Source organism: Aristolochia californica, unplaced genomic scaffold, assembly GCF_029961685.1.
Source record: "Aristolochia californica isolate CCGP_79_NKW_82.1479 unplaced genomic scaffold, dmAriCali1.0.hap1 SCAF_8, whole genome shotgun sequence".
Taxonomy (NCBI): domain Eukaryota; kingdom Viridiplantae; phylum Streptophyta; class Magnoliopsida; order Piperales; family Aristolochiaceae; genus Aristolochia; species Aristolochia californica.
The window spans coordinates 35,185,376-35,211,934 of NW_027182279.1; the positions used below are offsets into that span (position 1 = coordinate 35,185,376).

At 36.0% G+C, this 26,559-nt stretch overlaps 1 protein-coding gene across 1 annotated transcript; it reads right to left on the minus strand.

Moving 5' to 3' along the window:
• Nucleotides 1–759: 759 nt before the first annotated feature.
• On the minus strand, nt 760–6,840 carry LOC137938149 (probable methyltransferase PMT26). Its single transcript, XM_068783139.1, has 8 exons — nt 5,129–6,840; nt 4,901–5,050; nt 3,830–4,100; nt 3,392–3,502; nt 3,137–3,311; nt 2,389–2,661; nt 1,355–1,549; nt 760–1,222 (listed from the first exon to the last, which is right to left on the minus strand). Exons 1-8 carry the CDS (start codon nt 6,575–6,577, stop codon nt 1,021–1,023), a joined length of 2,826 nt encoding a protein of 941 aa, XP_068639240.1. The 5' UTR covers nt 6,578–6,840; the 3' UTR covers nt 760–1,020.
• Nucleotides 6,841–26,559: the final 19,719 nt, after the last annotated feature.

A 26,559-nucleotide genomic window follows, 5' to 3' on the forward strand; every position in this document is an offset into this window, starting at 1 on the left:
GAATATTCAGAATGGTTCTTTCTAGATCGTTAATCTGTGTGACGATGGCTCTGGATTCTTGTATTTAGGTTGCTAGAAATGAAAAAAATGGACTCTTTTCATTCATTGGCAACCATGATGTAATTCCCAGCTGGAGTACTGGAAGTTTCTTCACTGGTAATGTTTCTGCAAACTTGAAAAGTGGCTTCTGTTCAAAACCAAATGCAGCAGAAAGGCATTATGTTCTCCGCAGATACTAATGCAGAAACTTTACTATCAGGGAAGAGGTTCAACGTGGTAAACATAAACTGAAATTTTACATCTTTACCCTGCTCACAATGCCAAAATATAAGTGACAGTGGTATAACTGTTAAAATACAAGTTCAGGGGTATTTTGGTTATTTTTCATTCTGAGTATACAAAAGACCTTTTTCCAAATATACCTTTACTTCAAAATCCTCTAAGCAGCATCTAAATAGATTTTCTAAGGATTTTTCATAAACTGGCTTATAACTCCCACAACAAATGAGATATCCGACCTGTGTAGTATAGATCAATTTACCTACTAACCGTCGGTATAACTAAATCCTTAAATTGTTAAAAAACAAAAATACACCTAGACATGTATTTTAACAATAACTATATAAGGTGTTTAATTTTTTATTTTGAATATCTGTTTTCAAAACTGATGAACAATCGTTGGCTATGATGACAACCCATAATTAGTGGAGCACCAAAAGCTGCTTATCTCTTCAATGCTACTAATTTATGAGATGGGAATGATGCAGGATTCTGAGACTAATGAACTCGTTATCAAGCAACTGAATTCATGAGGCACAGAACTCATTTTACATAATCTCTTTACATTTCTCCATCAAAAAAGAAAAAAAGTAAAACATAACCATGTCAAAAGAACAAAATCATGGAATTGAAAAAAAAAAAATTGACGAGTGAACTGATTATAGGGAGAGAGGGGAAGGTGCCTCCCACTGACATAAAAATTGCAGACTTGTGAGATGCTCATTTGGAGGAAGTTGACCATTACAAAGGCCTCCAGTCAGTTTTCTCAGCACTTAGAATTCCTTGCTTATCACTGGAGAAAAATGTTAGGCGGACCTCCCAATGAAGAGACTTCAACATGCTCTCAACATCACTAATAGTACTAGAGTCATCACGGACAATTAGTTTACCTCCAGGCCTTACAAGGCGATCAACTTCAGCTATCACAGCAACAAGATTACACCTGAAGAACAAAGCAGGTTTCTATCAATACAGATAAAAAAAGAAGAAAAACAAGGTATAAACATGAGTCATTCCCTGCAGTTCGAAGGTCTTACAAGATGTGAACAGAAAATAAAACTAGAATAGTGACCACCTTTTCTTGAGTCTGGAGAAAAGTTCATCAGCATGGAGTAGATCATAGGTTCTTGGGTAAGTGCTAAAGGATTCACACCAATCATGATAAATGCCGAAAAGTCCACGTTCAAAGATGATTGGGAGAGTGTCCGGGGCGTCAATGTTCACCACATTCATAACCCAAACTTTGAGATCATTCAAGGCTGCAGCAAACCTGTTAATCCTGTTTGTAAGTTGATATGTAGATGCAAAGCTGATATCGCACTGAAGAGATTCCCTTAGAGATCAACTTAATAGTAATGCGATGACAATGAGTTGAGAAAGTGTTGCAGGGAATTAAAAAAACCAGAATTGGAATACAATGCTAGGATTGGATCATAAAAAATGCACAAGCAGAATTCAGATCTGTTGGTCCGAGTAGACTGGCAGACAGCTTCTTCTGACGCATATGAAGAAAGTTTTGAGTGAGGCCCTTGTATAAATGGGACCCATGTGAATGGATGGGTCCCTCTCAACTGGTCCCAATGGAATGGTAATCCAAATTCTGCTCAAGTGTGCACATTTTATGACCAGAGATTTATTGTCTAATGATGACCAATATAGCATTTCAAGGGATCATGGCTCTTTCATAAACAAGAAAGGTACTTTATGATGTCAATATTTTCTAATGGTGTGATTGAACAGGATTTAAATAAGGGAAATGCTGACTCCAACTCTAGCTCAACCAGTAACACATTTTAATTGAATAATGTTCCAACCTCTGGTTAGAGTGTTCCTTTCCCTCTTCTACTTTCTCTTCTTCCATTCGGTTCTTTTTCATTACCACTCTTTTGATATGATATCCATCCAATAAGGTGTTTGCAACAATAAAAGTAAAATGTTTTACTTTAACTGTACAAGTGGAGTAATTGAAGCTTGTGATTTTCTCCCCTTATTAACTAAATTAAATCTGGGGTACTGAATCAGTTAGGTCACAAAAGTGAAAAACCTGTTCAGTTGACTATAGTGTGATGGTTTCAAACAAATGAATGGAGGAAAAAATGAGTCTCTTACCCTCCATAAATAGCTCTCATGTCCATAACATTTCTCACATTAGACCAACTAATCCCAAGCCCACTGAGATATGACTTGCTCACAACCCGCTTCCAGTGCTCATAATCTGCATTAAAATCAGCAGGAGCAGGTTTTCCATATATTCCTGTCTGAGAATTGTTTAACCAATATGGAGAAACCCGTAATCTTCGAGGCCACTGCTCAGGCCATTGAGAGCCACGTTCAGAAGAATCAATAGGTGCTTTATGCAAGCAAGGCTGCAAAGGGACGTACCTGGAAATGAAGGCACAAGGTAAGCTGCAAAAACTTAAAGAAGTACCATAAAGGTAATTCGAATAAAATGCTGCAACAATTTACATCCCCGTATTATTGCCCATGAAAAGAAAATCTTGGTTTTATAAACATGACACCATCCATCTTGATTCTAGAGCAACAATGGTCATTGTTTTCCTACGCATGGGCAGATCATGCAATGATATAGCCATTCTTAAAAAAAAAAAAATGAAAATAACCAATATACCATTTTTTTTTCTGAAGATGGTCAGTGTACCATTTCAACCAAGATGCATGTTGTAATAGCAACCTACGTGACTAGATGCTAGGACAAGGACGCATAATAAGTGCACTCATATCAGGTCAGTCTCTGACCTGATTTCTTTGCTAACATTGAGGACACTAAACAGAAGATATCTTAAATAACAATGATAAATAATAAATTATAAAAAAGTTGACGAAATCAAAGTCATACCAAGCAGCATTTGGGTCATCATCTTCAGCACACATAGGGGGTTGATTGTGTTTTCTACTGAGATAGCAATCATTAGTTGTGGGTTTACGGTATATAGCAGCAGCAACACCATTCACTTTATGCTTTTTGATTGTGACAAGCTCCCAACACATAGAAGCAGTGAGGGATTTCATGGCTGAAAAGAAAAATCCAAAGCAGTCAGCAGAGTTGTTAAGTATAATCTGCAAGTAAAGTTAGAAATTCCAAACTCTTCACCAGTCCAAATTTCAGCATCTTCTTTCAACTTTTGATATACAGGTGTGGCTGACCAGACAAAATACCCGCCAGGTCGAAGAGCACGATTTAGCTCTAAAAGAAGCATACCACCTGCAAGAAACGTACCAACAAGTTTTAAAAGACTAGCAATGATGAGGTCATAGACCAGGTTTAACTGCTCTGCATTGACTGGCCTACGCGGACCCATGCCAAATCTGCCAAAACCCAAACAATGATAGCATGCCTTATAATGGGTGCATTTACATCATTGGATAGCAATAACTCATTTGGATGTTTTCAAAAGAAACTGTAATCCACTAGTGCAGGCATTTTAAATATAAGACATTGAAACATGCCGCCAGTGGTAAAAAGCACTTATGCTACCAGAATTGACATGGAAGATCGTAAAAGAGGTAAAAACCTATGTAGAGTTCAAACCTTCTGCATGCCAAGGAACTCTGCATCGTGCACAGTGGACAATATCAAAGACACCGCTTGGAAAAGGCAGTCGCTGAGAACCCATTACGGCAGATATAGCTGGAATTCCACGTTCAAGAGCAAACTGTACCTGGGCCTCATGCTCATCTTTGGGAGCAAATGACATGGTAAGAACATCTTTATTGAAGAGATAGCCCCCAAAGCTAGCAACCCCACAACCAACATCCAGTATTACTCGAGTTTGCTTTCCCCATGCAATTTTAGGTACAGCCTACAGGCAAAAGCCAAGACTTCTACCTCATTCTCTGAACCGTATAAACTTAAAAGATTCATAAAGAGCAGTTTAAGTGGCTCAAAAACAGATTACAGATTAGAAAATTCAGACATGGATTATATATCACTAAACAATATTAATGAAAAAAATTACTAGTCACATATAGTAAAAGAATTGACCATACCTGGAAGGATCAACTACGATTATCTCTTAATTTTTTTTTAAGTTTCTAATATATTAACTAGTACACCCTCTTTCATACTATGTCAAAAATATGGGCACCGAGACAAGGATTCAATGGTTAAATAAAGAACTTTGACATGGCTATCAATCATATGACTCACAAAGTTAAGATAGGAGATCAAAATGCAAAATGGCATAGTTATTTAGCACCCTATCTTGCTTTCAAATTGCCAAATAATTTTAGATATCGGATCTTTGCTCAACCAAAATGGATTTTTCCATTTCACATTTAGACTGTCAACATTGTACGCTTAAGAAAGTGGTGGCTACTTCAACTCACTAGTTTCTCCTGTAACACACAAAACTGGGAAGATAAACACTAATGGCTGAAGATTTTTGAGTAACATACACAGAGAAAAATCAAATTGTATACGCAGTTTTAGAAGCCAGACAATGGAAAGATATAGGATTCCAAATGTAATACAAAGTAAGCATATGATACAGTCCTAACAACAGATATTCTTTGTAACTTAAAAGCTGCTACCATAAGATTTCACACTCAAAACTGCTGAAAGATACATGCAAAGGGTCAAGTGGTGAAGAACTGTCTTAACCTGCCGAATGAAATCAATGTAAAGATCAGCTCCATGTATGAATTGGGTTCCACCACCTGGAAAGGTGAGATACTCCCCAGTCTTTTTAACCCAATTCTGATGCCCTTTCACGTCTGCAAGCTTAGTATGAGGGACATTGTGATACCAAATCTACAAAAAAATGCCCACATTAAACAATAAACAGAAAATCAAACTAGAAACACAAGCAGTTTGATCACTTCACTTCACCTTGTCTCTGCTTTTGGGCCATTCAACCGGATGCTTATAGCCCTGTGGCAGTGGAACAAGGCAGGTGGGACTCTCTTCAGGACAATGCCTCTCCCTGTGCTCGAAATGCCTCCTGCTCGGAAGCTTCATGATAATCTCCTCATTGTCCAGGCAAGGGATGTAATCTGGACCTGCCGTGACATTACAGAGCTGCCATGTGTAACCATCTGAGCCACTACCACCTTTACCATCAGAGTGTCCTGATCCTGACTTCACTTCCTGCTCATCCGGCCTTTCCTTCTCATTTTCAGATTGGTTTGTCTGCATATCCCAGGACCCATCATGCATTCTGGTTTCCGACTGATCCGTGTCAGAGAATGACTCTGTATTTAGGTCCACCTGCTTCTCAGTTTGATTTGCTAGTTGGGATTCCTGAGCATCACCACTGTCATCGAATCGGATTTCAGGATTCTTATCACCAGAACTTTCCTCCTCTGTACTTTCAGGTTTCTTTTCGTTCCCATTGTTCCTTTCTTCTGTTAGTTGAACAGACTCTAACTTTTCATCCTCGACTTTTTGTGGGTGTTGATCCTGTTCCTTATCTTTATCAGATCCATTCTGCACTTGAGACTCTTCCTGAGTCTCTTCACTCTCATTCTGCAATTGGGATTCTTCCTTACCCTCCCCAGTTCCATTCCCAGATTCTTCCGTACTCTCCCTATTCTCATTCTGCAATTCAGGTTCTCCCTTACCCTCCTTTTCATCCTGTAACTGGGTTTCTAACTTACCTTCCCCATTTTCTTCCTGTATTTGATTTTCTTCCTTACTCTCTCCATTTTCATCCTGCATCTGGGTCTCGTCCTTAATCTGTTCACCTACATTTTGAATTTTGGTTTCTTGCTTACTCAAGTCCGTCCTATCCTCGTACGTCTTTTCCTCTCGTTGATTCCGATCATTCTCCTCCGCGTTAGTCGGATATCGCTGCTCCTCTTGTTCTTGCTGATTTTCAGCTCGTGTCCCAGAACCCCCATCACTCGAAACATCCTCAATCTGTTCCTGCACCTTCCTGTCCTCCGTTTCCTCCTCTTTCCGCATATACTCCTCTGTATTCTCATTCTTCTGTTCTCCACCCTCCTTGGGCACTTCTTCAACAACTTCCCGAATCAACGACTTCACAGAGACGCCATCATCGTCTCGGCTCTCACCACTCCCCTGCTGGACCCCAGATCCCCCGCCACCGTCAGAAGATTCATCCGACGGCGGACGGTCGTAGGAAATGAACTTTGAGATGCGAGAAGAAGTGGAGGTAACGAAGGAACTGCCATCTGTGCTCCGAGCAGGGACCATAGAAGAGGAAGTGAGCATGTACGCACCCAGAACGCAAAAAGCTATGAAGATCACTGTCGTCACTGCCGAAAAGGACGACGATGACGAAGATCTCTTCACCGCCCGCGCATTCCTAATAGCCATTTTCTTCCAACACCCAGAAGAAGAAAAACGCACGAAAGCAATAAAAGAAAAAAGAAACGAGCGAGAAGGGAAGATCAGGAGACTGTTCCTTTTCAGTAATAGTGGGATCAAAAGGGGAAAAGAGGGAGAATTAAAAGGAAGAGTCTGAGGTAGAGATCCCAAGGAAGTGGGGATTAGGAAGAGACGCAGAGATCTGCCCCGAGACAGAAGGATGAAGAAGCGGGAGGATGAAGAAGCGGGCTTGCGCTGAACTACTGAAAGGCCTCAACGGTGGCACTTTCGCCAATAAATACCAACATAAATTTACAGTTTGCATCTTTCTTCCTCAGACAGCACTCACCATAAGAAGTTAAAAACCTTCTCACCCAGGAATCGAGAAGGAATTTTCTCCTGGTCGATCCCAAAACACATCTGACGGCTAAACGACATTTAGGACCCAAAATACAATTAGCCCCAAGATATTCATTCCAATGAGAAGCATTTTAGAATCCGAATCATAGCTTGGTCCCTTCGTTGCGGGTTGCTCCCCGCATCGAAGATTGTTTCTATCGACCCTTTCTACGGGGATGAATATACATTCTAATGCTTTCAAGCTTCTACAACGGAAGTAAAATCTTCCCAGAATAGGTTAATATATTGCAATAAATGCTGATGGGATCAATGTGAATTAGAGTGGACATTTGTTAAAATATTTATTTATTTCTTCTTAATCTGACTGATTATAGAGTACTAGATTTAGTTATAGAGGCGAATATACTCTTCTTGGAATCACTGACAGAGATGTGAAATTCATACACCAATACCATCTTCAATTACAACTTGAGTGGTGGTGATAGGAGAATTGAGAAGATGTTTATGTATTTTTGGTGAACTAGTTCTAGGTTCCTAAATATAAAAACAAAGACACTTATATTTTTAGAGAGAGCTTAGTATAAAATGTCGCTAATTAACGATAATATATGATATAAAAATCAAATAAATTATTTTCTTATGAGATTTGATTTACATGGATTGGAGTGGGTTAAAATTTTTAACATAAAATCTAATCCATTTTAATATCCAGATCAAATTGATTCGCATATGGTTTTCTTCGTGACGCATCTAATAGTCATCCATACTATTTGCATGTTGAGAGGCTGTTAGTCCAAGATCATCACTCCACCTAATTTTGATGATACAATTGGAAGTAATTGTGTGCTTCATAAAGTTTTCGAACAAACTTTCAACACCATCTAAGGCTTATTGTGCATAGTTTGTTCAAAAAGATTTCAGTGGCCATACAAGTTTTTGCAACAAAAAGTTATTGGAGAAAAATGTGTGAGCAAATTTGATAAGAATTGTTGAATTTCAAGAGAAAATAAATAATTTATTGACTCGATTATAACTTAATACAACAAGCCTCTATTTATAATAGATGAAACAAGTTGAATCATATTTACAAATAAACTACCCATGTCCTAGTTACACCCAAAATTTAACTCTTAAAGATAATTCCAAAAATAACTGAGCATAAATAGAATACTAAAATAACTTTTAACTTATACATTTATGTGAGACTTCCTCCCATGAGACTCTCGTAAGATGTTGATCGAAAGTTATCTCCCATCCATATTTTGATGATAAAAAACTTAATAGTGCTAACAATTTCAAATTTAGCATTTCACATGTTTTTCCTTCAAGAGACACAAAAATCAAGGACTTTAGAAAATAAGATCACGAAACCTTGAGTTCTATCAATGTGTCAAGTCATCTTGAAGAAACATTTAGGGGGGGTTAGTCCACAATGAAGTGGAAATGAAGTGGAAAATTGAATTGAAGTGAGATGAATTGTTTCCACTTCAAGTCATGTTTGGGTGTTAGTCCAGGCTAGTTGAAGTGGCTGGAAAACAGATTCCAGTGTTAGTGCTTGGAAAACAGATTTCAGTGTCCTTTTCTAGATAAATAATTATAGTTTATTATAAATTAAAACAATAATTACGTGTTACTATAATAAATTATATAAAATTAATAAAAAAATTAAAAATAACATAAGAAAATATAATAAATAAACCTAATGGTTTAATTAATTATAGCAATTGGATAATTAACCAATTAACGATTATAATTCATTATAAATTAATATACTAATTACGCGACTAGAATATATTATATAAAATTATTAAAAATTACAAAATAGCATAAGGGAATATAATAAATGAAAATAATGGTTTAATTAATTTTAGCAATTGGATAATTAACCAATTAATGATTACAATTCAATATAAATTAACAAACTAATTACGGGGGATTAGAATAAATTATTTAAAATTAAAAAAAAATTAAAAATAACATAAGGGAATATAATAAATAAACCTAAGTGTTTAATTAATTATAGCAATTGTATAATTAAACCAATTAATGATTACAATTTATTATAAATTGTTATACTAATTATGTGTGATTAGAATAAATTAATTAAAATTAATAAAAATTTAAATATAACATAAGGGAATATAATAAATAAACCTAATTGTTTAATTAATTATAGCAATTGCATAATTAAACCAATTAATGATTAAATTTTATTATAAATTATTATACTAATTACGTGGGATTAGAATAAATTATTTAAAATTAATAAAAATTTAAAAATAACATAAGGGAATATAATAAATAAACCAAATTGGTTAATTAATTATAGCAATTGCATAATTAAACCAATTAATGATTACATTTTATTATTAATTATTAAACTAATTACATGTGAGTAGAATAAATTATTTAAATTACATAAAAATTTAAAAATAACATAAGGGAATATAATAAATAAACCAAATTGGTTAATTAATTATAGAAATTGCATAATTAAACCAATTAATGATTACATTTTATTATTAATTATTAAAATAATTACGTGTGAGTAGAATAAATTATATAAATTACATAAAACAGTTAAAAATAACATAAATGAATATAATTAATAAATAAATTATTTTGTAATAACATACTATATAGTATAAAAATACTTAATAAATAAAATTAATACAAAAAGGTATAAAATGACAACAACCAATATAATTAGAGTTTGTGCGTTTAACATCATCAACTGACTAGTTTAGTAGATACGAACGACAACATACATGTTCAAATGCAATAAAGTACAACCACTAATAATCACTCCACATGCTAGTTGCTATGGCATCTCGAAATTGTGCAGCTCTAGTGGATTCTAATGCACGACGCCTCCGCATTGTTGTTGATAGGTTGCCTTCATCCCCAAGATCATCGCTATCATCGCTATCATCGCTATCTCCATCCAAATTTTCACCAGCTAATCGGACCTCATCACCTCCTCCACCTACCTCATCATCGGAATCATCATCTTCCAATTCAAACATATCATTGTAATCCTCTTTACGTATATAATTGTGTAATATGCAACAAGCTATTACAATTTTCATCTGGATCTTATAAGAAAAGGGAGGAGCAACTTTCAACATTTGGAATCGAGCTTTTAAAGCACCAAAAGTTCGTTCAATAGTATTTCTCAAAGATGAGTGCCTTCAGTTGAATAGCTCTTTATCATTTCTAGGAAGGTTGTCTCCAAATTCTTGTAGATGATAACGAGTTCCTCGATATGGAGCCAAAAATCCTGACATATTTGCATAACCAGCATCGACTAGATAATATTTACCTACAATACAAAATATTTTTCACATAAGATAATTGAAAAAAAATAAAAAAAATACTACATAACAATATATTATTTACCTTCAGGTACACAAATTCTATTTCGGCGAGTCAATGCGTCCTTCAATACACGGGAATCAGCTGCTGATCCCTCCCATCCAACAAGTACATAAGTGAATTGCATATCAAATGTACATGCTGCCATCACATTTTGTGAGAGATAGCCTTTTCTGTTCCAGAACCTTTGTTGTTCTTCAAGTTGGATGTTTGCTTTGATATGAGTTCCATCAATAGCCCCAATACAATCCTAATTATATCATTTCAATTAATACAAGTAACTCTAAATATTAATCTAAAATTGTTCATTATATGTCAAGTGATGTTACCTTAAAATACGGATTAAACATTGGATTGTTTAAAATCTTCGAGTGAGTCCGTTCTAAAGGCCGTTTGATGTAATCAGGCCGAAGTTTGATAATAGCATTCAACATCTTATTGAAATACCTACTTATAGTCCAGTTTGATCTATCAAACATCTCTGCTGTGACACTATACGCTTGTCCTTGACCAACAGTTAAGAGAAAATATGCAAGTTGTTCTTCCACTGAGATGGTCTTTGTAGGTGATAAAAACCCTTTGCTATAAAGTATCTCTGCCATTTTTTTAAACACAATTTGATTCATCCTGTAAACTTTTCGAAATTTAACAGGTGATTTCGCTAATGCCTTTTGTAAATAAATCGGACCACCTATCCCATGAGGATGTAATGTACGTCTAGACCTATGGTTCATATAGTATATTCCCATCATGTACATAAGACATGTCAATAAAATCATCATTGTATTCCTATTTTCGTCTTCCATGGAAACCTGCAAATACAATCACCACAACCATAATAACGACTTCAACAATAATTCCTGTTTCTTCATAATATCATCAACACAAAAACATACCATGTTCTTCAATCATAACCTATTTTTAATCACACCTATATAAAATCATCTCCAATCACACACCCACAACATTCATCCACACAATAAGAACACGACAATCATGAAAACCCAAATCTTAACCATAATAAAATTCATAATCTATCAATGATACGTCTTATAAAGTCATAATTAAAAAAACATAATTAAACTTCAAAACAATCGTCCCAAAATACATAATGTACTTCAAAGTATTGACTCCATTTCACCAGCACAATATTTAAGCCAATTAATTCGCTCTTCCACTGGCAGCTTCGTAAACATGTCCTTCTTCATTGGTGTATCTAACAATATAGGAGCGCGAAACTTCATCTCTACTGATAGGTCCGGGATTTCTGTGAGTGCTTCATACCAATTTTCTCCGGTGGCTTTATCATTTTTAGCTTGTAGAGATTGCAGTAGGGTGGCAATTCTTGTCATTGTATCAGCGAACAGAATACTATCATCAGTGGCCATTTGTGGTCTCTTTCTACGACGACTTGAACTTGACGGGTTAGTACTTGGAGACTGATCAGGTGCCAACTCATTTTCTGTAAGGAATGGCGAAGGAGATTCTCTACCTAAATCGACATCCTCGAGCATATCTACGTGCTCATTTTCTTCCTGATGTTGGACATCATTACACATGTCTTCGTCAGTTTGACTTGTTCTCCCCATGGCTATTGAGTTTCCCACTACCAAAGCCAATTTGTCATAAAGAGGGCAGCCTTGTTGTCTGTACTTTTCAGCTTCTTTATGCTCCTACAAGGATAAAACATCATTTAGACGACTTGGCATAGAGTTCTAGTAATGCGGAAAACATACAAAATGTTTTACAGTCAATCATAATTTACTGACCTTGATATAGTCTTGCCATACAGAATGACATGCAGTAACTCGATGTGTGGTTGCATCCCAACCGAACCCACTAGTGTTGAGACAACTTGTTACTGTTTGGTAAGTTTTCTTCCATGATCTTGTTCGATTCTTGAGCTGCTCAACAGTTTTTTTATTAGTTGTGTCTTCATTGAACCTATTGACACAGTCCAAATATACTTCATGCTTCCAAACCCCATTAGGCATCCTATTGCCCATATTGACTTGCTCAACCAACAGATCGAGCATTTTGTTGTCATCATCGAAGGTCCAAATGTCATATGATCGAGGAGTTTGTTGTCTTCTTCCAGCCATTTATAATCTAAATCCGAGATGGTCGTCATAGAAATTTTTTTTATCAGACAACCATTACTCGTCGTAGTAACTAGGGACACATAGAAACACAACCAACGAATAACAAAATACCATGTGGTGGATATTTATAACTCCAAAATCTCCTCACCACATGACATAAATATTCCATAGCACTTCAAACATATTCAACCACATTCTAAAACATTTCAAAAGTAATCTAACTAATTTCATTGCAAATGACTAGAACAATGCAAAAACAAACTCATGAAGTCCAAATTCACCGAATACCCCTGGTAGAGCCCCATATAACTTCGCAGTCACTACGAACCGTACATCGTCATTGATGGGGGTCGGGTTTCGTTGGCTAATGGACGCCCGTGTAGGCGACTCAGCCTTGTTTGAATTGGACCATGTGGTGGATATTTATAACTCCAAAATCTCCTCACCACATGACATAAACATTCCATAGCACTTCAAACATATTCAACCACATTCTAACACATTTCAAAAATAATCAAACTAATTTCATTGCAAATGACTAGAACAATGCAAAAACAAACTCATGAAGTCCAAATTCACCGAACACCCCTGGTAGAGCCCCATATGACTTCGCAGTCACTACGAACCGTACATCGTCATTGATGGGGGTCGGGTTTCGTTGGCTAATGGAAGCCCGTGTAGGCGACTCAGCCTTGTTTGAATTGGACCATGTGGTGGATATTTATAACTCCAAAATCTCCTCACCACATGACATAAACATTCCATAGCACTTCAAACATATTCAACCACATTCTAACACATTTCAAAAGTAATCTAACTAATTTCATTGCAAATGACTAGAACAATGCAAAAACAAACTCATGAAGTCCAAATTCACCGAACACCCCTGGTAGAGCCCCATATGACTTCGCAGTCACTACGAACCGTACATCGTCATTGATGGGGGTCGGGTTTCGTTGGCTAATGGACGCCCGTGTAGGCGACTCAGCCTTGTTTGAATTGGACCATGTGGTGGATATTTATAACTCCAAAATCTCCTCACCACATGACATAAACATTCCATAGCACTTCAAACATATTCAACAACATTCTAACACATTTCAAAAGTAATCTTCAGGGTTGGAATTAATTTGGCCACAATCAACATAAATTACGCACAAAAATTTAAATTAACTCAAACACAAAACTAAATTAGTTGAAAAAAAAATTAGGGTTTCGGATTACCTTTTGTTATTCTAGTTACTAGGTTTTTCCTAACAAAAGAGAACAACAAAGAGAATAAAAGAAAGCACATCAGAAACTGCAACAGTGAATCAAACTGTTGAGGAATGGCATCTAGCAGCAAGCTGCTGGTGGGAGATCTCATAACTAGCAAGAAAATTGGCAAGACTTGCATTGGGAAATGTGGAACAGCTAAATGCAGATGCTTTGCTTTGGTTTCATGATTTTACTAAGCGAATGGGTAGAACCACTTAATATTGGATGGTTCGTTTTGGGTTCATGGTCTTACCCAGCGTATGGCCAACTGGGTGTCACCCTCTAATAGGAGCATTGTTAGTGCAAAGGAAAAGTTGCAAGAGAATTTACTCTCTTGAAAACTGAAGGGGAAAAAGTAGGGAGGGGAACTCACTGCATCTAAAGAACCCGTTATGAGGAAACTGCAAGGGCATGGTCCCAGAAATATGCCATGAACTGACAGCATGCTTGATGGGTAGTCAAGTTCTTAAACAATCAGTTGAGCTATCAACTCTCATGCACAGGAAACAAGTGAGCAAATCTGTATTATTTATTAATGAACATTTTGTATCTCAGCTTCAATGAATGTGATATTATTGGAATTAATTTGGCCACAATCAAGATAAATTACGCACAAAAATTTAATTTAACTCAAACACAAAACTAAATTAGTTGAAAAAAAAATTAGGGTTTCGGATTACCTTCTGAAATTTGGGGGAAATCACCGCCGAATGGGGAAATGTAAACCCAATGGAAGAAATCGACGCCTAACCGTCGAAAATCGAAGAAGATTGAAGGAAATCGAAGGAATTTGACCCCGGAATAGGTTAAATCAAATGAAATCGGGGGAGGAGGAAAGAGAAGAGCGAGAACGAGAAGGAAGAGGGAGGCCGAGAGTGAAAAGAGATGGAGGCCGAGAGGGAAAAGAGAGAAGGAGACGAGAGAGGGAGCGGGAAGAGAAAGGCCGAGAGAGAAAGAGACGAGAGAGGGAGATGGGGCGAAAACGAGAGATAACAAGAGAGAGGGAGCAGAGAACGAAGATGAGCACCGACCGAGAGGAGCAGAGCGAGCAGACGAGAGCCGAGCGAGAGGAGCAGAGCGAGCAGAGACGACGTCGGGCGAAAATTTTCGTCCAGAGACGAAGGCTGAGCGAGAGGAGAGGAGAAAGGAAATGTGGGTGATTTTTTAGTTTCGGGGGGGGGGGGGGGGGGGGGGGGGGGGGGGGGGGAGGGGGGGAGGGGGGAAGAAGCGACGCCGTCGCTCGTGGTAATTCGATGAATTGGAAAAAAGGGCGGAAACAGAATTCCTTCGTTTTTGCCTGAGGAGATGAAACGGTTATCTCACTTCAAGTCAATTCATTCTGGACTAACACCATAAATAGGATGAACTAGGTAATGCGGGGGGAATTCATTCCACTTCATTGTGGACTAACCCCCCCTTATAAGTGAAGAAATGAAGAATGCAAGATTACAGTCTAAGTTGTATGGAAAATCTCAAAAATTTTATGTAAGACGGCAGCCATGAAACTTCAAATTTGAGGTACAAATGAATTTTTTGGAGCTTTAGGGAATGTTTTACTAAAGCATATCAAAGTTTTAAACATGTTAGAACCACTTAGGATATAGCTTTTATTATGATTTGAAGCATATATTAGGAAAGTGGCTTTGGCATGATCAACCATTACCTACCAATGATCGCTCATCCAAAATGCAACCTGGCAAAAAATATAAAGCATGATTGATCAATCAAATGCATTGATCAATTAGACAAAACTTTGCCATAAAGAGTTATAAAGCATGATCGATCATTCCCACTGGATTTATCAATCATCCATGTCCATGCATTGAAAAATATATCATATTGGGGTATTGATCGATCAGATAGAAACATGCCAATGAGGGATATAAAACATGATTGATTATACTTACAACATTGACAAATCATACTTAGTTTTGCATAGCCAGATCATCAATGCACGATCAATCAATTGGGGAGGACTAATCAATCAACTTAAGTTTTCTAAAAAGGCCAAACTTGCATTGATCAATAAGTCTAAGGTTTGATAAAAATAGAATTGTCAAACATGATTAATCGATCATAGCTTTTCATTGATCAATCATTGAGTTTTCGACTTTTTGTAAACAATCAAATAATGACTAATTTGTCATGGGGAAGTTATAAATACTCCACCAAACGTGCCTTAGAGAGATTATTGAGCATTTATTTGTAAACCTATTGCATTCAAAACTACTTTTGAAATTCATTTCAAAACTACTGTTGAGAGAAAAAAAAAAGAGCTAGAAACCTTGCAAAATTTCTCTTCTCTCAAAATTTCTCTTCTCTCAAAATTGCACCATACTGATCAAGATCCAAATTCATTCTCTTAGTTCTTCGAAGTTGGAGGCTCTGAAGTCTCTAAGGAGAAGGCTATCTCTCCATCAAATTCAAAGGGTGTAAGCTTTTCATGTTTTATATTTTTATTTTTTTACTTCATAGGTGTTAAAATACACCCACGTGTGTAGGAGTGGCATGGCTAGTGAATAATAAGTTTCATAGAGATGACATAGAATTATATATATGCAAGCTGGTGTATGTCATCTTATGCCTTTTTTCTTTTGAAGCATATAGCCCTAAGGGCATTATAGTCATTATAATCACCATCACACAACTATAAATACAACCTCAAGGCATGGGGCAGAGCATTCAAGCCTCTTTCTCTTGGCTCAAATTTGTCCATACACCTAGGGGTGGCATTGAATCGAGCAGAGTCCGAACCTGCCTTTGTTCGAGCTGAGCTTGATTTAAATATTTTAAACTCGAGATTGAGCCTAAAATTGTAATTGAGTTCGAGCCCAATAATTTTAACCGAGTTCGACCTCGAGCCAAGTTCGAGCTCAAACCTACATTTACAACTTTGCATAAAATACATGTCAGATAAACTGTATATAAAATTATGCATACCTGTACGTAAAATAGGGCATGACCTGTACCTAAAATTGGGCATAACCTTTACCTAAAATTGGGCATGACCTTTACCTAAAATTACATTAAGCTTACATAAAATTGTCTATGCATCTCAATGACAGGAGAATTTTCTCCTTCCAATCAGTATAATTGTCTCCATTCAGAGGAATAATATAGGAGGAATCAAAATTTAGAACAAATAAAGTTTGAACAACTGCAAAATAAATAAAAAGCTTACTAAAACATGCAATGAAGCCAAATATTGAATATTTATCCATGCAAATAAATTCAAACAAATAGATCAATATGTCATTATAATCTTTCATTTGGGCTTAGATTATAACATATAAACGATTTATTTCACTTTATGATGGGATCAAAATTTGTCTGTCAAAAAAATTTCTAGGCCTGTGGGCAACTAGAATTTTTTTTTAGTATTTCTATCTCATCCTGATTAATCACTTAAATATGTACAATGTGGGATTAAATAATTATATCTCCATAATTAATCATAATTTTTTATGTCATTAACTTTATGTGACTAAGTTTAATGTAACTAGACATTTTCATAATTAAGAATGTTGGGCTATTACTCAATTATTCAAATGTAAAAAAAAATATGACATCAAGATAATTGACTAAAATCGATGCCAATTATTAATTCCTTAATTTAGGTCATCCAAAAATATGTATAAAAAATTAAGTATGCAAAAAAGCCATGTAAAATTATTTAATTCATATGAAGTAAATGAGAAATGGCATAAAAAAAAATATACCAATTTTCTAGTTATTCAAATATATATTAAATTTATCCAAAGATATCACTTAAGGTGAGATGTATTAGAGGTCATTTTCTTAAATTTTAAGTTGAGGCTGTGGGTTCAAATCCCATACTCAACAATAAAATTTATGTTTTTTTTAAGGATTTTCGAGTCAACCGGGGGATCCCATATTAACTCAGTTCGAACCCTTGAGGCCGTCTTCAACCTCCAGCCCTGCGCTGGCCTCCATCACCACCTCGACGCCGGCTACCGTTGTAATCGATGCTGACACACCTAGCAAACAAAAATTTCCTCCACAAATTTTAAACCCACTGAGCCAAGAATGCACGATGGAGGCTCCACTGTTGAGAGGCCTCAACGAACTCCAATGGGCTGTGAGAGACATTCTTCGATTCAAGACTGTCTGCAAGCTCTGGCGCAACATTGCCTCCGAGCCCACCTTCCTCAAAATCCACACGAGCAGAGCTCCCTCGTTACCCCAACTGGTCATCGTCAGCTATGAAGACCTGGACGGAGGACGGTGTCTCTGTGCTGGTGTCTCAAACAGACTGATGTGCTTTCAAAATCTTGACAAATCCTTTATCATCGCCAACCTAGCCCTTTGCAAATCTTTTCGTCTCCCACCAGTTCACCGTCTATCGCATAACCCAACTTCTACTACATCTCCTTCACTGAGGAATACAAAGACGCCAAAGAATGAAGACGCTAAAGAAGGAAAACACCAAAGAATGAAGGCGAAAAAGAGGGAAGACGCATCTCAAATCCCTAATTTGCTACTCCCTGAAATTGAAGCCCGAAGACAAAACAAAAAGTTGAAGAGAGGAAAGGAAGGTTTGCCGAAAATATTAGGGCTCGACCCAAAATTGCTATTTAAGTAACGAGCAGCCGAACCCAACCGCGGTTCGCTCGAACTCGGCTCGTATAATTAAACGAACCCATACCTCATCTCGAACTCTGTCCGAGTTAGGGATTTTTTTAGCCAAGCTCGAGTTGTTCATGAACTGGCTCGGTTCGATGCCACCCTACATACACCTCTAACTTTTTTTTTCTTTCCCTTGGTTTCTTCTCTCCTCTCTCCCAAGAGCTAGAGTTTCTCTCTTCTCTCATTCCCTTGAGATCTCTTGTGTTTATTTGTTGGCCATAGAAATCAACATAGTATCAAAGTGTGCAAAGATCTGACATGGAAAAGGAGAAGAATATGGAGAAGAAAGGGAGGAAGAATAAGAAGACGGAAATAAATGAGAGTTTCAAGTTTTTCTCTTTAGTCTTCTTTCCAATTCTTGTTTTTCATTGGTTTTCTCACTCTCTTACCCATAAGTTTCATATCAAAGTATATACTGTTGGAATATATTTGGGTCTAGTTTCCAAATCCAAAATATTTTTTTAAATCAAAGGTTTCTTCATAGAGAAATTGGAATCGAAAGTAGCAAGGGTTTATAAGCAGAAAAGTTTCGAGTAGTAGCAAAAAACCTTAACTTTTTGAACGGTTTGTACTAACATGACTAAGATTTTAAATTGATAATTATATCTCAAAATGTGAGGCTAATTTCTATCTCAGTTATCCGTTTCTTAGTCTGATCTTTCTATAGAGAGATATCCACATTGGAAGAACCAAAGGTCATGTTGGTACCTTGTTGCATGCAAAAATCCGAATCTAAGTCCTTTTTTTGCTTCACTTTTTTTAGTTGTTAATGTTGGTTAAGTTTCCTGTTTTTTTCAATCTTTAGTCAAAATTTTACCAACTTGAGTACATTCCTTTAATTAAGTTTCTTTTCTTTGATCTTACATTACATTAGTTTCCTTAAGAGAAGTCTTTCCCTATATGACTTTAGTTTCCTTTTATGACGAAGTCTGAAAATTTTGATTTAGAAGGTTTTGTTTCATCATTCTAAATTTCAAATATTAGTTGTCCTAAATCTCCCTTATTTCGTAATTTATCTCTTGAATATTTTGTTGCCAAATTGGTCAAGGTGTGTTAAAAGGTAATTGCCTTATGTGAGAAGTCTATTTTTAGAAACTTTTCATTATTATGTTACATCTAAAAAGTTTCTTATTGGGGTTTTTTAAAGTTTCCTTAATTATCATGTCCATAGAGAATTTTTTTTTTTATCTCCCTCTTGGGTCATACTTGGCCAAAAAATTTAAGTTATTTTAGAAGTCTCCTTCTTATTACGACGGTGGTTAGTTTCTCTTCCTTTAATCCCCCCATTACCGTTTTACTCGGTCTCATTTCCCCTACCATCCTTTTTTGAATCTCCTTACCCTCTTAGGCAAACCCCTCGGTGGGTTGCTTTGGTTGGTCCTCTTTATATATATATATATATGGGTGTTTTTAAGTTTATGTAGCCTTTTTATTGGTACCCTTTGGGTTTTTATCGTTGTCTATTGAGTGACTAATATTACCCTCTTTAGTGATTATTGTCACTATTTTGTTCAAAATTCTTTGAGGTTGGTTTCGACTACTTCTTTATAACCCATGTTTTTTACTTTTTGAAATCTTGGGTCTGATGGAGTCCTTGGGACACCTTGATGGAGGAGATCATTATTACAACTTTTTTTTTTTTTTTTTTGTTTCAAGCTGGAATCATTGTCATTACCTCCCATATTGAGGGGGAGAATAAAAGGAAAGAGTATGAGGATGGAATTGGATGTTGAGTGGTGCAGTGGTTTGCCTCCTTTCGAATTCCACATTTGAGAAGAAGTTGTATAATCTACAATGAAGAATTCCACGTGTTGTAGTAATCAAACTTTATGTGACTAAAATATCCAAGTAAGGGGGAGAACAAGATGAAGATTGCAAGCAATATGTGAACAAGAACAAGATGAATCAAAGCAAGGCAATCAAATTTTTTTTCAAGCCACACAAGATTAGAATTTCTTTTCAAGCACACAAGTTTCTTGACCAAGATTATTTGCAAAGTGAAGTTACAAACACCAACTTGAGGGGGAGTTTTAAAAGACACCCATGCGTATAGGGGTAGCATGGCTAGTAAATAAGGAGAAGTTTCATAGAGATGACATAGAATTACAATTATGCAAGTTGGTGTATGTCTTCTTAGGTTTTTTTAAAGCATGTAGCCCTAAGGGTATTGTAGTAATTTTAAACACCTTCACACAACTATAGATACAACCTCAAGTTTCATAGAGATGACATAGAATTACAATTATGCAAGTTGGTGTATCTTCTTAGGTTTTTTTAAAGCATGTAACCCTAAGGGTATTGTAGTAATTTTAAACACCTTCACACAACTATAGATACAACCTCAAGGCATGGGGGTAGAACATTGAAGACTCTTTCTCTTGGCTCAAATTCGTCCATACAACTCTCTCTATTTTCCTCTTCTTTCCCTCCCTTGGTTTCTTCTCTCCTCTCTCTTTCTTCTCTCCTCTCTCCCAAGAGCTAGAGTTGCTCTCTTCTCTCCTTCCCTTGAAATGTCTTGTGCTTATGTGTTGGCCCTAGAAATTAACAATAGGTTAATCTATAACCTTCAATTCTAGATAGAAGAGATTGCTAGAGCTAGAGTCTAGCTTACAAATCTCACGATAGATTGTTGTAAATCATGTATTTGAGCATACTATGACTTTAAAGAGTATCAAAATATCTTTTGTGTAAATTCCACCTAATAGAGCTAGTTAGTGAAATTTTCCAAGCAAGGGTTCTTGAACGGTGAATACCACTAGGAGAACATCAATAACAAAACATTTGTGTTACTATTTGGTGTATGCATAACGTTATTTCATACTTGCTTTAATATTTAATTTGACACACTAAGTTTTTATTTCGAAATAACTCAATTCAGCCTCCACCCCCCTCTCCCTTTAGTAGCCACCTGGTTCAACATAAAATTCCACAATTGCTTCTCTATGCAAGGAAATCACTAAAAAGTGATGAAGAATGAATTTGAAATGAGTTTGGTGGGTGAACTCACATTCTTCCTTGCATTTCAAGTTATACAAACTCAAAGTGGAACTTTCATATATCAATCCATACAAAAGGATTGCTAAAGAGAATCAACATGGAAAATCTCAAATCAATCAGCACACCCATGAGTTTGTTCTTAAAGCTAGATTTGGACAATTCAAGTAGATCCATTAATCAGAAATTGTATAGAAGAATGATAGGGACCCTACTTTATCATCAGCTAGTAGACCAGATATTATGTTTCGGTATTGCCTATATGCTAGATTTCAATCTAAGTTGAGATGTAAAATGAGAAGAAGAAGGAGAAAAGGAAGAGTGACAAATTTGGAGGAAAGTTGAGAAAGATTAGGGCAATGGACTTGTCCAAACCCTCCCCCTTAAGTTGTCTTTATAGATATCAAAAGTACTAATATTACAAGAATAACCATCACCCTAGTAAGAGTGAATAAGATACACAAATCATAAAATAATTACATCAGTATCATCTTTATGAGATGACTCTTTATTTATCACCATGCCACCACTGTGTGGGCCTGTGGACCTTCTCTTTGGTATGTGGGCTTGAACCCATCTTCCACACACTTGGACGTGTGGCCCTTCCTTGGTCGTGTGGGCTTGGGCCCATCGTCCAACACTCCCTCTCAAGTTGGGGGTGAGAGAACATCATAAATGCTCATCTTGCTGCAAATGTTGTATAAGATCTTCCCATATAAAATGGCAGCCCACTATATCTTCCAACACCCCCCCTCAATTTGGTGGTCTCTTTGTTCTTTTCCAAGAGATCCATTTGGCATAATATTAGAGACAGTAAAATCACTTCTAGCTGTAAGACATCGCTCCATACTCCTGTCAAATGGTCATAGTCAAAAAACCTTTCCGATCAATTTCATTGGCAAAAAAGTAGCCCTATTGTGGAACACAGAGTCTACCCACTCTCTCTAGGTAGCTAAAAAAATACCTTTTGGGTGAATAATAGACTTGACTCACGCTGGATGTTGGGCACACTTCTATCCTCTATAGGTAGTGGGTCTATAGGCAATACTCAAAAGTGTAGTAAGAAACTCATTCAACACGGTGTCCCAACACAGGGCACCGACTCGTAAAAATGCCAAATCAGGGTAAAGGGTAATCACCGAAAGATAATATTCTAGGGCCACCATATGCTTTCTTCTTTATTAGAATAACCAATGCTGATAACAATCAGAAACTGAGAAGTCCTTCAATAATAATATCTCGATCAGAGAGGCACAATAGCAGCAATTGAAATGGGCATGGGTCCAAATCGGCAATTATATACCAATGGATAACCGATAGGTAGTAAAAGTCCATAAGAGTAATAAGGAAACATAAGATAATCTACAACAAGTGCTTCCTTGAATGAGGAAGCTATGCACCAAATAATGAGCTGAGGATCATCCAAGGTAATAATCCAGGGTAATAATCAAGCCAGAGTCAAGGCAGTAGCAGATAGTAGCTTTGACAGTGAGTGAGTGAGTCAAGACAAGTAATAGACTGCCTATAATAATTTGAACCAAGTGTTGTTTGACAATAAATAAATCAAACAATCTCCAATGTGATCATCCTTCATATTTCTCCTTCTATTATCTCCCTCAAGCTAGGAGGTAATGTCAATTATCCCAACTTGAACTCAACAAATATTTTGCAAGCTCAAGTGCTAATCCACCTCTTGTGAGATCAAGTAAAAGAATGCTAGTATCAACAAATTCACTAACTCAAATATTGTAACCAAGTAACTCAAGCCAAGCCAAATATTTCAATCTTTCTTGCCTTAATGTTTTAGGCGAGGATACCAAATCAAATCCTTTGTAATATTTCAAAATACCAATAAAATCTCACAAAATTCGTGGCTGGATAAATATTCTAAATAAGGTATTTTCCTCCTTCAATTGGTGCCAACTTAGCAATCAAAGAAGACACTTTTCCTTGCCTTTTTTTTTTCTTGAAATCTTTAGGCAAGGCAATCGTAGACAAATAAGTCAAGGAAAGTTTTTGAAAATAAGATGATCTTCTAATGACTCTTTCCAAATATTGTTAGTTAGCAAACAAAAATTTCCAAGGGTAGGTCATGAGATACTTTCCTGATATTTTTTCATCAATAACAAGAACTCAAAAATTTAAGCAAAATATTCAGCTTAAATTCGGGTCTTTGCATGCAATAGTATACCAACATGACCTTTGATTCTTCTAATATGAATATCTTCTTAAATATAGATCAGATTGACATGAAGTGTTCTCCTTCTGAAACTAGACTTAAATATATTTCAACCAAGTATAACTTCTCTCCATAAAATATACTTCTTTTGAGATAAAAAAAAATCGAATATATTTCAGACACTGTAATCTGGCCGAACTAAGTACTCTTTCCTCTTGGCCAGCATGACCATTGATTGTTCCAAGATTGATATCTCCATATAAAAAAGTCAGAATTAGAATTGGTTGAATAGGTAAGAAAATATACTTACAAATATTTCTTTTGATATATACTTTTCCATATAAAGTCTCGTTCTTGATGGCATAAAATGGTTCAAAATTTGAAGCTTTCTGCTATTGCACCAAACTTTTCTACTGCTTTACCTTTGCTGCTTCAGATGTCGATTTATCTCTCTAGAAAAATCTAATTTTGACATTTATTTTTGAGTTGGAAAATAGACTCAATCATCTTTCCAACGGTATATAATTTGCTATATGAAAAATACGAAAAGAGAGTGAAACATCCAATGAAATATAGAAATTGATAAAACTTACAAAAAAACTAGAAACTCATTTTTTTTCTTTTTCTTCTTCTTCCTCCCCTTCTTCTCGATCTTCTTCTCCTTTTCCATCTCAGATCATACCCTACTTTGATACCATGTTGAAACTTAAGATTCCATGATATATAATCACAGTAGAAGAGGATTAAGAGGTGAGAAGAAGAAGGAGAGTTTTAGAAAGAAGATTTTAGGAGGAGAAGAGGAGGAGTGACGAATTTTTATTTATAGATATAAAAAGTACTAATATTACAAGAATACCCTTCAGCCTAATAAGAGTGAATAAGATACATAAATCATAAATTAATTACATCAGTGTCATCTTTATGAGATGACTCTCTATTTACCATCATGCATCCTTAGTTTGTGGGCTTGAGCCCATTTTCCACACACTTGGATGTGTGGGCCTTCCTTGGTCGTGTGGGCTTGGGCCCATCTTCCAACATGATCCAAGAGAATCTCACTTAGTGGCTATGAAAAGAATTTTTTGATATATACTTGGAACACCCACCTTGGGACTTTGGTACTCAAAGTCCTCTACCATAGATCTAATAAGTTCCTCTAACATCAATTTTTTCATATGCAAAATTGATAGGAAGAGTACGAGTGGTAGCAGTCAATTACTGGGAAATATGCTTGTTTCTTTGTTTTTCAAGAAGCAACATTCAATTGCTTATCTACCACTGAAGCTGAGTACACAACTATTGGAAGTTAGGGGTGGCATTGAGTCGAGCCAAGCTCAAACTTGCATATGTTCGACCTTGGCTTGATTTAAATATTTTGAACTCAAGCTCGAGTCGAGCACAGTCTTGAGCGTAAAATTTTAATCGTGCTTGAGCTCAAGAATTTTGATCGAGTTCAAGTTCGAGCTCGAGCCTGGTTCGATCTTCAACCTACTTTTAAAACTTTTCGTAAAATACATATTAAATAAATTATACATAAAATTATGCATAAATTTTACTTAAAATTGGGCATGACCTCTACACAAATTTGGGAATGACCTATGTACATAAACCCTAAATAAAATTGTCTACACACTCTGCATAAAACAAAGAAAATCAAAGAAAAGGGAAGGAAGGGAGCTTCCCTCCCCTCTTTTCACTCTCTCTATACTCTAGGATATCCATGCCAGAAATCGTTCAAAATAAATAGATAAAAAGTGATGATTACAATAGAACCAGAGATTAAAAAAAACACAATCCTTCACTCATTGAACAATGAGAATGATTCAAAATAATTCTTTTTGAACTTGAGACAAACCAAAGCAAATTGATATTACTCTGTCATCCATTAGTTGAAAATATCATCCTTTGTACCACAAAACAGAGTCCCTTACGTTTATTTCGTTCTACAACAAAGTGGTATAACAAAATAGAGAGTCTGATAGACAGCAAACCCACTGATTAGCAACTCTTTGTTATTACATGTCACGCCTCATTGCAATCTGATAGTCACAATCAGAAGCTGGAAATAATAGCCATGAGTAAGGCTGCTCCAAGGATTTTGATGGGTTAAGATCAATAGTAATTTAATCAATTGGAGGTCCAGTTTGCAAGACCCAAAGCAAATAATATCCTCATTTGGATTGAAATTCTTGAAGTGATTTGTAGACTCTAAATGAACTTGGCATTTTAGTTGATTAGAGTGAAACTAAAAAGTTGTTATTTCTACATTCAACATTTTTAAATTATACAAAAAAAAATTAAATTTTAGTTTTATTTCATGTATTATATAAAGAAAGTCAGGCTACAAATTTAGAGTTTAGTCAATTTCAAAAATAGCTCCAATGTCAAATTTAAATCTCAGGAAAAGCCAACCATTATAGGCTCATAACCTGATTATGTCTTTCATATCAAACCTATTTACAAAAAAAAAAAGTATCCAACACAAGAATATTATTATTTAACAAAAGAAACTACCTCTTTTAACTTGATTTTTCCAATACTCAATTCCTCATACATAGGATACTGCTTAAAGTTGATGATGAACTAACCTCCATAGAAAACCTACAAAGAACTGAAAAAAGAACATAGCCATCTTTAAGACAAGTTGTCTTCACCAAATCAATACTTGGGAAACAACATAGATGCATGTGAGCACATACTTTTGAGTGCAGACATAACCTCTCCAATATCTAGCTAGGTTGTTGGTACTAGGAAACAAAATAGATATACCATGTGCCCTTTCATGAAAAATGTCTGCATCAAGAAAATGCAGAACTTGATATCAATAAATCCACACAAAACCCTTTAGACTCCCTACATCTTAACTTTTTCATAGTTACTAAGTAACAAAGCATGATGCCTTTCCAGATTTCCAGTAGGCAGTAAACATTGATGGGAAAAGAAAAAAAACAACTATTATCTGGGGAAGTGTGTTTTGGAATTACATTTATAAGTCATTCACTACTCCAATCTCAAACACATTTTTTACTAACCCTTGCACAACATTGAATAAAAAATTAATCATTGTCCCAATAAAA